This window comes from Antedon bifida, chromosome 6 (genome assembly GCF_963402885.1).
Source record: "Antedon bifida chromosome 6, ecAntBifi1.1, whole genome shotgun sequence".
In the NCBI taxonomy this organism is placed as follows: Eukaryota; Metazoa; Echinodermata; class Crinoidea; order Comatulida; family Antedonidae; genus Antedon; species Antedon bifida.
Genome location: NC_136231.1, coordinates 17,996,397 through 18,012,818, shown reverse-complemented (window position 1 = coordinate 18,012,818; position 16,422 = coordinate 17,996,397). Strand labels below are relative to the sequence as shown.

The window sequence follows — 16,422 nt, the reverse complement described above, 5'->3', positions numbered from 1 at the left end:
GCGCATTGCGTTCGCGCGAAATAATATATTTGCCTAGTGGACAATATACTTTGGATAAAACTTGAGTGTTTTTCCATTTCCAATACGTTAATGTCATGTTTTTTGGAAACGTATTACTTCGTTTTATGTGTATCAACAAACGCAACAGTATGGAGGCCTACAATAATATTAATTCTGTTTTTTAGTTCGATAATGTTATTAATTTCATAGTTATAGCTTTCAATTTCAATTAAGTTAAAACGGCGAAGAAAAAAAACAAGAAATGTAGGCCTATGGTTAAAAAAAAAGACTCACAGGTACAGTATACCCATCGATCATATTAATTTGACGGCATTATGATACTGTGCATATCGCAGATGATCGAACAATATATATTTTAAGGCGAACAGCAATGCGGAATGAATAGACCCAAAGAAAACCTGGCACTTCAAAATAAGTACCGTACAAGCTTAGTTCCTATTTGAACGCAAGGTGCGATATGGCGTAACGGGATTGTGAGTTGACCAATCACAAGCGACAGTTCGGATGATCCATCGCGACGTGATTGGTCAAATTATTGGCGGTGCGCTTACGTCCAAAAATAGGAACCGAGTTGTATGACTTGGGGACTAGGAATGCATCGTCTAACTTTGACTTTATTCGTCGTAATTGTTAAAAATATGCTACATGAACATTCAGATTTTTAGACACGCTTGCTACCCCTGGGATTTGGCCTATATTTTAGTTCCCGCGGGGTTCTACTGCCACGTCGGTTTTCTCGTGCTCTACATTTTCTGGGCATATTCACTTCACTTGTAAATACAATAGAACCAATGTTGTACTTGATATGATATTTAAGTCACGTCAACATAGATAAGCAGAATCAACGTAACCACTAACCCTGATGAAGACAACTTAGATGACGAGAATAGAGGCCGTTTCTTTATTTTGTTCGCACCGAAGATTCAGTACTATAATTCTACTTGCCCAATTTTAGAGTGTCGACTAGAGACCACCGCTAAAATTAAGTGTTGTGGTGGTCCGTGTTCATGTACGGATTTTATTTGAGAATCGAATTCCTTTCTATTGGACGATGAATATTCAGTACAAGTCAAATATTAAAACGCATCATTAATGCATAACATTCTAAGCCTATTCTACAAGTTTGACACACCCTGCTGGCCACGGAAATGAGTGGTCTTTAACCGTTTTAAGTTTATGTGACTGTTGAAAAGTCGGCTTCTGTGAGAGAAAGTGTCTTTCTCTATACATTAACTAAAATAACAGAAAACTCTGCAGAATTGGTCATAATTTCTCCAGGCACTTGCTAAATTGACTTTCAATATCATGTATTTTGTAGAGTTTCGTTGTCGACTTTGCTGTTTTAAAAATTAACCCGTAGGGTCAATCGACTCAAAAGAAGAAGATACCACGAGTGCATTACACCGGATACTTCGCGGCATTAACAATAACAAATATCTATTGCGACTAGGTAGTTGCATCGGAAGTTCGTGGGTTTGGGGGGAAGGAGATGGGTTGATGTAAAAATATAAAATTCGAAGGCTATGATGAAAGACGTTCACAAAAGCATTAAAATTAAAGGGCAACTCCGTGGTTAAAACTATTATAAAATATAAACATTTGATTAAAATAAACCCACTTTATTATTCGTCAGCGGTAAAAAAAACGTGCATCATGAAATAATCCCCTAAAAAAATGCTCGAAACTTTATCTAGTGATGACGCGTTGTGTGGCAATTCTGCTTTGAGCAGTGACAGCCTACCTGTAAACCACTTGAGAACCCCTGTACACCACTTGAGAACCCCTGTACACCCCCGTGGCTTTTAGTTTTTTGGTATAGGCTTTAGTTTAATCAAAATAATAATACATAAAACACGTTCCATTTATCCAATATAGTAAAGGCATAAAGGCGTTTAATGCCGCAATAGGCATATTATACCAGATGCGAGTACCGTGGTAGCCTATATCAATTTCTTTTATTTCGGATAAATGTCATCCATAGGCCTACATTGATTTACTATAGCTAGCCATGCTGCCCAGTTAAAACCTTCCCTTATGATAAACCCATGGTATTGACGCGTATGATATAAATGTGTACTATTTTGTATAACGAACAGCTAAGGGTGGAAAATTTAGATACCATTTTGGATCAAAGATAGAAGATAATTTTTAGATGTAGTATTAAAACCCTTCCCAGTGCAATTCCGGTTTTGTTACTGTATCTCGTGATGGATGCGCAGAATGTATAAGTTTGTGTAACGAACAAAGTGCAAACACTATTTTATGATATATATTTTTTTCTATTTCCCGTCCACTCCACTACACAATTGACGTAGTTTTAATTACATTATTTATTACTATTTGCTTTTTTAGCTTAAATTCGAACAAAAGACCTACACTGCATGTGTGCTTTATAACTTCACTCCCCCGCCCCCTCCTTTTATTAAAAATCATCTCTTGCCATATGTTACCCAAGTACTTGCTGCTACTATTCATGTTGGCGTATTCAGAAATATTACAGTAAACAGTATCTCCATCTCATTTTTAACGTACATATTGTTTAAGATTAAACGATTTCACAAAGACAAAAACACAACTTGTTCCGAGTATTTGGATTAAATCCTAATAAGTCACGTGAAAGGAGACTCCAACGGAAATAAGCTCCTAAGCCTTATAGGCTATTCTCAAAATGTTCTATAAATGTATTTTTTAATGAGTTTATGTAATGTTATAAATATTTTACGTGGCCTATTTTTAAAATGATTTTTTCAACCAAACATACATTCCAGTATAAGGGCGTGTATTAAACAAATTTATAATGAATGTGTTAAAAAAATCTGTTTATAATAAGTTCCTCAGAAAGTACAGTATGCCCAACAACTGAAAAACCCTATCGATATTTTAAGTACTTAGATACAAGGTGTATGTATTTTTTATTATGTGTACAATTTGCATTACGTCAGCAATTAAGAAACAGTATTATTTTATTTTATTTTTTACCTGACGTTAAGAATGTTTTATTGTGTTGTCTACGTAAGTCTAAAGACTCAATATGAAAGTATATCGTTGTAAATATGTAGGCCTATTTGAAAATAAAGTTTTATTTTTGGAATAAACTGTTTTTTTGCAGCACTTGTGTTTGGTACGGAAACTGGAATGAGGTGGGCTTGATAAAATGTATTTAGAACCGGTCGTGGCAATATTGCCAAAATATTGTAATTTGAAAACATTTGTCACATGTATTGTCACCTAAACAAATAATTATTAAACATTTTTCACATTAAACATGTATTGTCCCCTAAATAAATAATTATTAAACATTTTTCTGTTGAATATGCAATTTTAATGTCACATATTAGTTATCCAAAAATTAGATCTAAAAAAATGTATTTACCTGGAAAAACTGTAATTTAAAGCAAAAAATAGTCAAATTGGCTGCCAGCCAATGGATTTTTGGTTGAATTTAACCATTTATTCGGTCATTTTATAATTGAAAACATACTTGTTTTTTTTTTTACGGAAGTGAATAACTTTATTAAAACTACAACATAACCTATTGAAAGTCTGATTCAACTGATCTTGATTTTTCATGTTTTTGGGGGACAATACATCTTTAAGAATACATTCATGACTATAACAGCAACATGAATGACGTGAAACTTTAACAACAGCGGCTGGACAATACACACAAGGCACTTGTTGGGCCGCCTTTTTGACGTCATTTTGCCGCAAAGGCTTTCGATTTTTTGGATCCGTCTGCCGGGGTGTCTCTTTTTAGAAAATGAGAGCTGTACATTAAATGAGGCGGCCATGACATTATTTCTTGTCTAGCTTCTAACATCCCCTGAGCTGCAGCAGTCACTGAAACGTTTCGGGCTGGTCTGAATTTTATAAATAATTTGTTTGATCGGGATGTAGCGCCGTCATTGCTCTCATTAAAAACAAATAATTACGACTCGTTTGTACACGATACAGACGTCACGGGCATGAAGAAACTGAAACAATCAATGATGAAAAGTAAGCAATGAAAACACAACAAAAAGGTGTGGTTGTGTTGGTTGTTTCTTGAAAGTCTCTCTCTTTCATTTCGACCAAAATTACAGCTAATAAATGTCTAAACGGAATTGTCTACCATTTCATAATCATTTGTTTATGATCGATGTACAAAACAGTGTATGAAAAATATCGCCAGCTGCCAAAACTGAAGTGAAGTTCGCCCTCAGATAACCAGAAGGAGGGACCATGCTATTACTGGGGGCGTGGCTACCCTAATGACAAATAATAATAATAATTTCTCTATGTTTAAAAAAATGTATACCATGCCTGCAGGTGCCCGGAAATTAGACTTCGAAATATGGAAATATATAAATATATATATGATTATCCTAAATTAATTTGACTCTCTAAATATCTCTGCTTCAAAATAAAAGAAAAACAATTTATATTTATTTTTTTTAAAAATCCGTAGAAAATCGTTGAACCCCAGCTATTAGAGTTGAGAGAATTCAAACGATAGTTACTAGAGCACTATCTGTTATGCAACAATGTACATGAGTAATGAAGGGTGACAATAGTATAGTCTTATACGTCATAAATTTGCATATTCATGACGTAATTTTGAAGAAACGAATCTAGTTTTAGCCTTGCGATAAACCAGAGGGCCGGATAGCTCAGTCGGCAGAGTCGTGTTGAATCGATCCCTTGTCGGTCGGTGGAATAGAGTTAAAGCTATGCGAGCTTCTGTGTTTAGGGTTCACAGATTTAAACGTCCCCCTTTCCACCACACATCATGAGGCGATAACATCAAAGCATTTGATGTCGTGGTAGCAGAGAGCCATATCGTGCTAGGGAGCACACCATAAGTTTGTTTTTGTTTGTGGCTTCCCGCTTCCTTTCAATCTCCTAAATTTTATTTTTGGCGCCCTCAATTTTGAGAATACTTAAGTTATGTCAGAAATATAAATAGAAATGTGTTAAGATTCCGATGCCTAGTCTCTCTATTTGTTTAAATACATATGCAATTGTAATAAATAATTTCAAAAAAGTTTTTAAAAAGTGTTACTACATATATATCTTACAATAATTTCTTAAATTTCAAGACTTGGATTGGTTGAGTTCGCATACCTAAGTAATCATGGAGAAAAAGCTCAGCCTAACTTACTGTACGTACAATGACAACATATACCACAAAACATGGTTTTTTAGTCGAGGCTCACAGAATATTCACAAAATAAAAATAGATGGACCTTCTTTATAATAATGGTGCTTTTTTTTCTAAAAGATTTGAAGGATGAAGGTATATCGAGAAAAACCCACAATATAATAATTCAAGGTACTGTATATTTATTCATAAACACATCATACAATATTTTTATGTTGAATTCAACAAACATATATAAAATATGCAACAAATATAAAATTTTAACGATCACAGCTCAAAAAACTTATTTTTAAACAGAAAATAAAACATCAAAAGAAAAAAAACAATTACAAAAAAGTTCTCTAAGCTATGTCTACACGTTTTAGTCTCATAAAGTTTGATAGTGTAGACAGAGCTGATAAGATATATTAGTTAGGCCTATACTATAATATTCAATGATATTGAAAATATGAAACAATTAAAGAGAAAAAAGATCACAAAACTTAATTATCAATGAACAATTCCTTCCCACAATGTTTAAGATGTCTCTCCTGTGTGCACTCTCAAATGTCTTCTCCTGCCATTATGATTTTTTTATTTTTTTCCTGTGTGCACTCTCATTTGAGCTTTTAAGTGCCCATTCTGTTTGAATTTCTTCCCACAATGTTCACATTCATATGGTGTCTCTCCTGTGTGTATTCTCAAATGTCTTCTCAAATTCCCAATCTGGTTGAATTTCTTTTTACAATGTTCACATTCATATGGTGTCTCTCCTGTGTGTATTCTCAAATGTCTTCTCCAATTCCCAATCAAGTTAAATTTCTTTTTACAATGTTCACATTCATATGGTGTCTCTCCTGTGTGTTATATGTATTCTCAAATGTATTTTCAGATTGCTTTGAAGTTTGAATTTCTTTTTATTATGTTCACATTCATATGGTGTCTCTCCTGTGTGTATTCTCAAATGTCTTCTCAAATGCCATTTCTGCTTGAATTTCTTTCCACAATGTTCACATTCATATTATGGTCTCTCTCCTGTGTGTATTTTCAAATGTTTTTTCAGATAGTCATTCTGGTTGAATTTCTTTCAACAATGTTCACAATCATATGGTGTCTCTCCTGTGTGTATTTTCAAATCTTTTTTAAGATTGTCATTCTGGTTAAATTTCTTCCCACAATGTTTACATTCATATGGTGTCTCTTCTGTGTGTACTCTCAAATGTTTTTTTCAAATCGTCATTCTGTTTGAATTTCTTTCAACAATGTTCACAATCATATGGTGTCTCTTCGGTGTGTACTCTCAGATGTTTTTTCAAACTCCCAATCTGGTTGAATTTCTTCCCACAATGTTCACATTCATATGATGTCTCTTCTGTGTGCATTCTCAAATGTTTTTTCAGATTATCAATGTCTTTTAATTTCTTTTCACAATGTTCACATTCATACAAGTGTCTCTCCTGTGTGTATTTTCAAATGTTTTTTTCAGATCGTCATTCTGGTTGAATTTCATCCCACAATGTTCACATTCATATGGTGTCTCTCCTGCGTGTATTCTCAAATGTCTTCTCAAACTCCCAATCTGGTTGAATTTCTTCCCACAATGTTCACATTAAAATGGTGTCTCTCCTGTGTGTATTCTCAAATGAGTTTTCAAACTCTCAATCTGGTTAAATTTCTTCCCACAATGTTCACATTCATATGGTGTCTCTCCTGTGTGTATTCTCAAATGTTTCCTCAAATTACTTTTATCTTTAAATTTCTTTCCACAATGTTCACATTCAAATGGTGTCTCTCCTGTGTGTATTCTAAAATGAGTTTTCAAACTCTCAATCTGGTTAAATTTCTTTCCACAATTTTCACATTCATATGGTGTCTCTCCTGTGTGTATTCTTAAATGAGTTTTCAAACTCTCAATCTGGTTAAATTTCTTCTCACAATGTTCACATTCATATGGTGTCTCTCCTGTGTGTAATGTTTCCTCAAATTCCTTTTATATTTCAATTTCTTTCCACAATGTTCACATTCATATGGTGTCTCTCCTGTGTGTATCCTCAAATGTTTTTTTCAGATCGTCATTCTGGTTGAATTTCATCCCACAATGTTCACATTCATATGGTGTCTCTCCTGTGTGTATTCTCAAATGTCTTCTCAAACTCCCAATCTGGTTAAATTTCTTTCCACAATGTTCACATTCATATGGTGTCTCTCCTGTGTGTATTCTCAAATGTCTTCTCAAACTCCCAATCTGGTTAAATTTCTTTCCACAATGTTCACATTCAAATGGTCTCTCTCCTGCGTGTATTCTCATGTTTCCTCAAATTACTTTTATCTTTAAATTTCTTCTTACAATGTTCACATTCATATGGTGTCTCTCCTGTGTGTATTCTAAAATGATTTTTCAAACTCCCAATCTGGTTGAATTTCTTTCCACAATGTTCACATTCATATGATGTCTCTTCTGTGTGCATTCTCAAATGTCTTTTCAGATTATCAATGTCTTTTAATGTTTTTTCACAATGTTCACATTCATACAAGTGTCTCTCCTGTGTGTATTTTCAAATGTTTTTTTCAGATCGTCATTCTGGTTGAATTTCATCCCACAATGTTCACATTCATATGGTGTCTCTCCTGCGTGTATTCTCAAATGTCTTCTCAAAATCCCATTCTGGTTGAATTTCTTCCCACAATGTTCACATTAAAATGGTGTCTCTCCTGTGTGTATTCTCAAATGAGTTTTCAAATTCCCAATCTGGTTGAATTTCTTTCCACAATGTTCACATTCATATGGTGTCTCTCCTGTGTGTATTCGCAAATGGCTTCTCAAAATCCCATTCTGGTTGAATTTCTTTCCACAATGTTCACATTCATATGGTGTCTCTCCTGTGTGTATTCTCAAATGAATTTTCAAACTCCCATTCTGGTTGAATTTCTTCCCACAATGTTCACATTCATATGGTGTCTCTCCTGTGTGTATTCGCAAATGGCTTCTCAAATTCCCTTTATGTTTAAATTTCTTCTTACAATGTTCACATTCATATGGTGTCTCTCCTGTGTGTATTCGCAAATGGCTTCTCAGATTCCCTTTATCTTTAAATTTCTTCTTACAATGTTCACATTCATATGGTGTCTCTCCTGTGTGTATTCTAAAATGATTTTTCAAACTCCCAATCTGGTTGAATTTCTTCCCACAATGTTCACATTCATATGGTGTCTCTCCTGTGTGTATTCTCAAATGAATTTTCAAACTCCCAATCTGGTTGAATTTCTTTCCACAATGTTCACATTCATATGGTGTTTCTCCTGTGTGTATTCTCAAATGATTTTTCAAACTCCCAATCTGGTTGAATTTCTTCCCACAATGTTCACATTCATATGGTGTCTCTCCTGTGTGTATTCTCAAATGAATTTTCAAACTCCCAATCTGGTTGAATTTCTTTCCACAATGTTCACATTCATATGGTGTCTCTCCTGTGTGTATTCTCATATGTTTTTTCAAAATCCCATTCTGGTTGAATTTCTTCCCACAATGTTCACATTCATATGGTGTCTCTCCTGTGTGTATTCGCAAATGGCTTCTCAAATTCCCTTTATGTTTAAATTTCTTCCCACAATGTTCACATTCATATGGTGTCTCTCCGGTGTGTATTCGCAAATGGCTTCTCAAATTCCCTTTATGTTTAAATTTCTTCTCACAATGTCCACATTCATATGGTGTCTCTCCTGTGTGTATTCTAAAATGATTTTTCAAACTCCCAATCTGGTTGAATTTCTTCCCACAATGTTCACATTCATATGGTGTCTCTCCTGTGTGTATTCTCAAATGTTTCCTCAAATTACTTTTATATTTAAATTTCTTTCCACAATTTTCACATTCATATGGTGTCTCTCCTGTGTGTATTCTCATATGTTTTTTCAAAATCCCATTCTGGTTGAATTTCTTCCCACAATGTTCACATTCATATGGTGTCTCTCCTGTGTGTATTCTCATATGTTTTTTCAAAATCCCATTCTGGTTGAATTTCTTCCCACAATGTTCACATTCATATGGTGTCTCTCCTGTTGTGTGTATTCTCATATGTCTTTTCAAATGCCAATTCCGGTTGAATTTCTTCCCACAATGATCACATTCATATGGTGTCTCTCCTGTGTGCATTCTCAAATGTTTTTTCAAATCGTCATTCTGATTAAATTTCTTCTCACAATGTTCACATTCATATGGTGTCTCTCCTCTGTGTATTCTCAAATGAATTTTCAAACTCCCAATCTGGTTGAATTTCTTCCCACAATGTTCACATTCATATGGTGTCTCTCCTGTGTGTATTCTCATATGTCTTTTCAAATGCCAATTCCGGTTGAATTTCTTCCCACAATGATCACATTCATATGGTGTCTCTTCTGTGTGAATTCTCAAATGTTTTTTCAGATCATCATTGTCTTTGAATTTCTTCCCACAATGTTCACATTCATATGGTGTCTCTCCTGTGTGAATTCTCAAATGTTTTTTCAAATCATCATTCTGTTTGAATTTCTTCCTACAATGTTCACATTCATATGTTGTCTCTCCTGTGTGTATTCTCAAATGAATTTTCAAACTCCCAATCTGGTTGAATTTCTTCCCACAATGTTCACATTCATATGGTGTCTCTCCTGTGTGTATTCTCAAATGAATTTTCAAACTCCCAATCTGGTTGAATTTCTTTCCACAATGTTCACATTCATATGGTGTCTCTCCTGTGTGTATTCTCATATGTTTTTTCAAAATCCCATTCTGGTTGAATTTCTTCCCACAATGTTCACATTCATATGGTGTCTCTCCTGTGTGTATTCGCAAATGGCTTCTCAAATTCCCTTTATGTTTAAATTTCTTCCCACAATGTTCACATTCATATGGTGTCTCTCCGGTGTGTATTCGCAAATGGCTTCTCAAATTCCCTTTATGTTTAAATTTCTTCTCACAATGTCCACATTCATATGGTGTCTCTCCTGTGTGTATTCTAAAATGATTTTTCAAACTCCCAATCTGGTTGAATTTCTTCCCACAATGTTCACATTCATATGGTGTCTCTCCTGTGTGTATTCTCAAATGTTTCCTCAAATTACTTTTATATTTAAATTTCTTTCCACAATTTTCACATTCATATGGTGTCTCTCCTGTGTGTATTCTCATATGTTTTTTCAAAATCCCATTCTGGTTGAATTTCTTCCCACAATGTTCACATTCATATGGTGTCTCTCCTGTGTGTATTCTCATATGTTTTTTCAAAATCCCATTCTGGTTGAATTTCTTCCCACAATGTTCACATTCATATGGTGTCTCTCCTGTTGTGTGTATTCTCATATGTCTTTTCAAATGCCAATTCCGGTTGAATTTCTTCCCACAATGATCACATTCATATGGTGTCTCTCCTGTGTGCATTCTCAAATGTTTTTTCAAATCGTCATTCTGATTAAATTTCTTCTCACAATGTTCACATTCATATGGTGTCTCTCCTCTGTGTATTCTCAAATGAATTTTCAAACTCCCAATCTGGTTGAATTTCTTCCCACAATGTTCACATTCATATGGTGTCTCTCCTGTGTGTATTCTCATATGTCTTTTCAAATGCCAATTCCGGTTGAATTTCTTCCCACAATGATCACATTCATATGGTGTCTCTTCTGTGTGAATTCTCAAATGTTTTTTCAGATCATCATTGTCTTTGAATTTCTTCCCACAATGTTCACATTCATATGGTGTCTCTCCTGTGTGAATTCTCAAATGTTTTTTCAAATCATCATTCTGTTTGAATTTCTTCCTACAATGTTCACATTCATATGGTGTCTCTCCTGTGTGCATTCTTAAATGATTTTTCAAAATCCCATTCTGTTTGAATTTCTTCCCATAATGTTCACATTCATATGGTGTCTCTCCTGTGTGTATTTTCAAATGTTTTTTCAGATCGTCATTCTGGTTGAATTTCTTCCCACAATGTTCACATTCATATGGTGTCTCTCCTGTGTGAATTCTCAAATGAATTTTCAAAATCCCATTCTGGTTGAATTTCTTCCCACAATGTTCACATTAAAATGGTGTCTCTCCTGTGTGTATTCTCAAATGAGTTTTCAAATTCCCAATCTGGTTGAATTTCTTTCCACAATGTTCACATTCATATGGTGTCTCTCCTGTGTGTATTCGCAAATGGCTTCTCAAAATCCCATTCTGGTTGAATTTCTTTCCACAATGTTCACATTCATATGGTGTCTCTCCTGTGTGTATTCTCAAATGAATTTTCAAACTCCCATTCTGGTTGAATTTCTTCCCACAATGTTCACATTCATATGGTGTCTCTCCTGTGTGTATTCGCAAATGGCTTCTCAAATTCCCTTTATGTTTAAATTTCTTCTTACAATGTTCACATTCATATGGTGTCTCTCCTGTGTGTATTCGCAAATGGCTTCTCAGATTCCCTTTATCTTTAAATTTCTTCTTACAATGTTCACATTCATATGGTGTCTCTCCTGTGTGTATTCTCAAATGAGTTTTCAAATTCCCAATCTGGTTGAATTTCTTTCCACAATGTTCACATTCATATGGTGTCTCTCCTGTGTGTATTCGCAAATGGCTTCTCAAAATCCCATTCTGGTTGAATTTCTTTCCACAATGTTCACATTCATATGGTGTCTCTCCTGTGTGTATTCTCAAATGAATTTTCAAACTCCCATTCTGGTTGAATTTCTTCCCACAATGTTCACATTCATATGGTGTCTCTCCTGTGTGTATTCGCAAATGGCTTCTCAAATTCGCTTTATGTTTAAATTTCTTCTTACAATGTTCACATTCATATGGTGTCTCTCCTGTGTGTATTCGCAAATGGCTTCTCAGATTCCCTTTATCTTTAAATTTCTTCTTACAATGTTCACATTCATATGGTGTCTCTCCTGTGTGTATTCTAAAATGAGTTTTCAAATTCCCAATCTGGTTGAATTTCTTTCCACAATGTTCACATTCATATGGTGTCTCTCCTGTGTGTATTCTCAAATGTTTCCTCAAATTACTTTTACATTTAAATTTCTTTCCACAATTTTCACATTCATATGGTGTCTCTCCTGTGTGTATTCTCAAATGAATTTTCAAACTCCCATTCTGGTTGAATTTCTTCCCACAATGTTCACATTCATATGGTGTCTCTCCTGTGTGTATTCGCAAATGGCTTCTCAAATTCCCTTTATGTTTAAATTTCTTCTTACAATGTTCACATTCATATGGTGTCTCTCCTGTGTGTATTCGCAAATGGCTTCTCAGATTCCCTTTATCTTTAAATTTCTTCTTACAATGTTCACATTCATATGGTGTCTCTCCTGTGTGTATTCTAAAATGATTTTTCAAACTCCCAATCTGGTTGAATTTCTTCCCACAATGTTCACATTCATATGTTGTCTCTCCTGTGTGTATTCTCAAATGAATTTTCAAACTCCCAATCTGGTTGAATTTCTTTCCACAATGTTCACATTCATATGGTGTCTCTCCTGTGTGTATTCTCAAATGATTTTTCAAACTCCCAATCTGGTTGAATTTCTTCCCACAATGTTCACATTCATATGGTGTCTCTCCTGTGTGTATTCTCAAATGAATTTTCAAACTCCCAATCTGGTTGAATTTCTTTCCACAATGTTCACATTCATATGGTGTCTCTCCTGTGTGTATTCTCATATGTTTTTTCAAAATCCCATTCTGGTTGAATTTCTTCCCACAATGTTCACATTCATATGGTGTCTCTCCTGTGTGTATTCGCAAATGGCTTCTCAAATTCCCTTTATGTTTAAATTTCTTCCCACAATGTTCACATTCATATGGTGTCTCTCCGGTGTGTATTCGCAAATGGCTTCTCAAATTCCCTTTATGTTTAAATTTCTTCTCACAATGTCCACATTCATATGGTGTCTCTCCTGTGTGTATTCTAAAATGATTTTTCAAACTCCCAATCTGGTTGAATTTCTTCCCACAATGTTCACATTCATATGGTGTCTCTCCTGTGTGTATTCTCAAATGTTTCCTCAAATTACTTTTATATTTAAATTTCTTTCCACAATTTTCACATTCATATGGTGTCTCTCCTGTGTGTATTCTCATATGTTTTTTCAAAATCCCATTCTGGTTGAATTTCTTCCCACAATGTTCACATTCATATGGTGTCTCTCCTGTGTGTATTCTCATATGTTTTTTCAAAATCCCATTCTGGTTGAATTTCTTCCCACAATGTTCACATTCATATGGTGTCTCTCCTGTGTGTATTCTCATATGTCTTTTCAAATGCCAATTCCGGTTGAATTTCTTCCCACAATGATCACATTCATATGGTGTCTCTTCTGTGTGAATTCTCAAATGTTTTTTCAGATCATCATTGTCTTTGAATTTCTTCTTACAATGTTCACATTCATATGGTGTCTCTCCTGTGTGCATTCTCAAATGTTTTTTCAAATCGTCATTCTGTTTAAATTTCTTCTCACAATGTTCACATTCATATGGTGTCTCTCCTGTGTGTATTCTCAAATGAATTTTCAAACTCCCAATCTGGTTGAATTTCTTCCCACAATGTTCACATTCATATGGTGTCTCTCCTGTGTGTATTCTCATATGTCTTTTCAAATGCCAATTCCGGTTGAATTTCTTCCCACAATGATCACATTCATATGGTGTCTCTTCTGTGTGAATTCTCAAATGTTTTTTCAGATCATCATTGTCTTTGAATTTCTTCCCACAATGTTCACATTCATATGGTGTCTCTCCTGTGTGAATTCTCAAATGTTTTTTCAAATCATCATTCTGTTTGAATTTCTTCTTACAATGTTCACATTCATATGTTGTCTCTCCTGTGTGCATTCTTAAATGATTTTTCAAAATCCCATTCTGTTTGAATTTCTTCCCATAATGTTCACATTCATATGGTGTCTCTCCTGTGTGTATTTTCAAATGTTTTTTCAGATCGTCATTCTGGTTGAATTTCTTCCCACAATGTTCACATTCATATGGTGTCTCTCCTGTGTGAATTCTCAAATGAATTTTCAAACTCCCAATCTGGTTGAATTTCTTCCCACAATGTTCACATTCATATGATGTCTCTTCTGTGTGCATTCTCAAATGTTTTTTCAGATCGTCATTCTGGTTGAATTTCTTTCCACAATGTTCACATTCATATGGTGTCTCTTCTGTGTGCATTCTTAAATGTTTTTTCAGATCGTCATTTTGGTTGAATTTCTTCCCACAATGTACACATTCATATGGTGTCTCTCCTGTGTGCATTCTCAAATGTTTTTTCAAATCGTCATTCTGGTTGAATTTCTTCCCACAATGTTCACATTCATATGGTGTCTCTCCTGTGTGTATTTTTAAATGTTTTTTCAAATCGTCATTCTGGTTGAATTTCTTTCCACAATGTACACATTCATATGGTGTCTCTCCTGTGTACTCTCCCAAATGTCTGCTCCATCCACTATTTAAATCTAGACAAAGTCTCACAACGTTCACTTGACATCGAAGAAATTTAAACTCCTGGTGTGTTTGAACGTTGAACTTGAAATCATTATCATCATAAAGGAGTAGTTCATTCTTAGTCTGCACATGCATCCCCAAATGTATCTTCAAATCATTTAAATGAAGTTTATCTCCACAATGTTCACATTTGTATAAATTCATTATTCTCAGATGGCATAAGTACTGTAACACTGGGTATTGGTACACTTTCAAGAAGTCACTGAAAAATAGAAATTACCCACCATTCATAAAAAAATCACTGAAATTAAAATTGTGTACAAAAGTATAATTTAAATATAAACATCATTTGAAAGTATAGGCCTAGTTTGAATTTACAGTAGGAGCCTAGGACAAATAACAACTTGTAGCATTTTGTCCTGTTAAACTGGCTCCCGATGATTGAATCAACTTGATCCAGAATTGTGTAACCCGAGTTGTAGCTGGGACGCAGAAATGCAGGCCGGTTTAAACAACATAAAAAGTTAACCCGGACGCTGAACCACCCGGGTAAAGGGCCTTTCACATCTGTTCCTGCACGGTTCCGGTCCTGGCAAAGCCAATGTTTCATTTATTACGTGGCCATGCGCATATCGATTGGTGCATAGCCATGTGAAGCATAGTGAAAACGAAACATTGCCGTTCGATTCGCCGGACCGGAACCAAGCGGAACAGGTGTGAAAGGCCCTTAAGTGATGCGCAATGTATTCAGCATAAAGTCAACCTGGAACGAACTTGTGTACTTGCATATTCGCGGTTTGAACAGTCCCGCGTATGTTTTCCCGGTTGGTTGCTATCCTTGCTCACTATAGTATTTAATTTACATACTATTAAGACTGATTTTGTTTTATTCGCATATTAAATAATTAAATGTATGGTTATTTGTTCGTTATTTTTTTTCAGAAATATTATTTTTCACGAGTAGACACAATTTTTTTGTATTGCCATAAGTAAGGTGATAATGAGCAGACCGTTACTAGGGTGTCTCTTCATCCGTGAGAGGGCGATATTTCGATTGATCTAGAACATTTACACGGGTTGGTATTTTGCAGTGTAAATACATGCAACCAGTGTCTGACACTTTCCGGGTTAATGAATCAGGTGTGAAATGGAAATTTATCTGGACACGACACAAGTTTGGTTTAAAGTCCCATTCCTACAGTACGTTTTTTAGATCCAATTTAAGGTCACAAACTACATTTAATGTAAAAATAACTCTATGGTCCTAAAGCAAAGGCATATTTATAATCTGTCGTTTACTTATTGTTGACATTTGTTACTTTATATTGAGCTTCATTATAATACTAGATTATGAAGTTTGATTAAATAATTGTTTAATTATTATTAACGGAAAGTATAAAGACATACGCAACACTGCAACCCTTATACATCGACTGCTAATCAGGTACCAGTACTCCGTACTAAAATAATTATTAAACACTGTAACAGTATGCCATTCATTCAGGTTCAACAGGTGAACAAGCAAACTACTAGTCCCAACCTACTAGTCCAAAATAATTTATGTCCCTTATAATCTGATTGGCCACACCATTACAATGTGACACTGTACAAACCTACATGGTTAAATCATAATTGTACAACAAGAAAATTGTAATATTGATTTCACTTACAGTTAACAAATTACAAAATTTAGTTTTGGTAATGTTAATTTTAAATAAACTCTGCAGAAAAGACTATGATGTTCACAACACTGATGTTATAATAGAAGTGAATTCTAGAGATTAAGATAACTTGATACTTGATGTCTTTGTTT

General features: G+C 34.7%; 2 protein-coding genes across 2 annotated transcripts; both read right to left on the bottom strand.

Annotated features, from left to right (window-relative positions):
- Nucleotides 1-6,711: 6,711 nt before the first annotated feature.
- Nucleotides 6,712-7,130, bottom strand: LOC144845681 (uncharacterized; the record flags this gene model as incomplete). The annotated part of the gene is made up of 1 exon (XM_078703108.1): nucleotides 6,712-7,130. A coding segment is annotated over one exon (381 nt), but the record flags the coding sequence as incomplete, so codon positions are not given.
- LOC144844422 (uncharacterized) lies at nucleotides 6,924-14,225 on the bottom strand. The gene is given in 2 exon segments (XM_078701323.1): nucleotides 6,924-13,694; nucleotides 14,103-14,225. A coding segment is annotated over 1 exon segment (5,940 nt). The 5' UTR covers nucleotides 13,581-13,694; nucleotides 14,103-14,225; the 3' UTR covers nucleotides 6,924-7,640.
- Nucleotides 14,226-16,422: the final 2,197 nt, after the last annotated feature.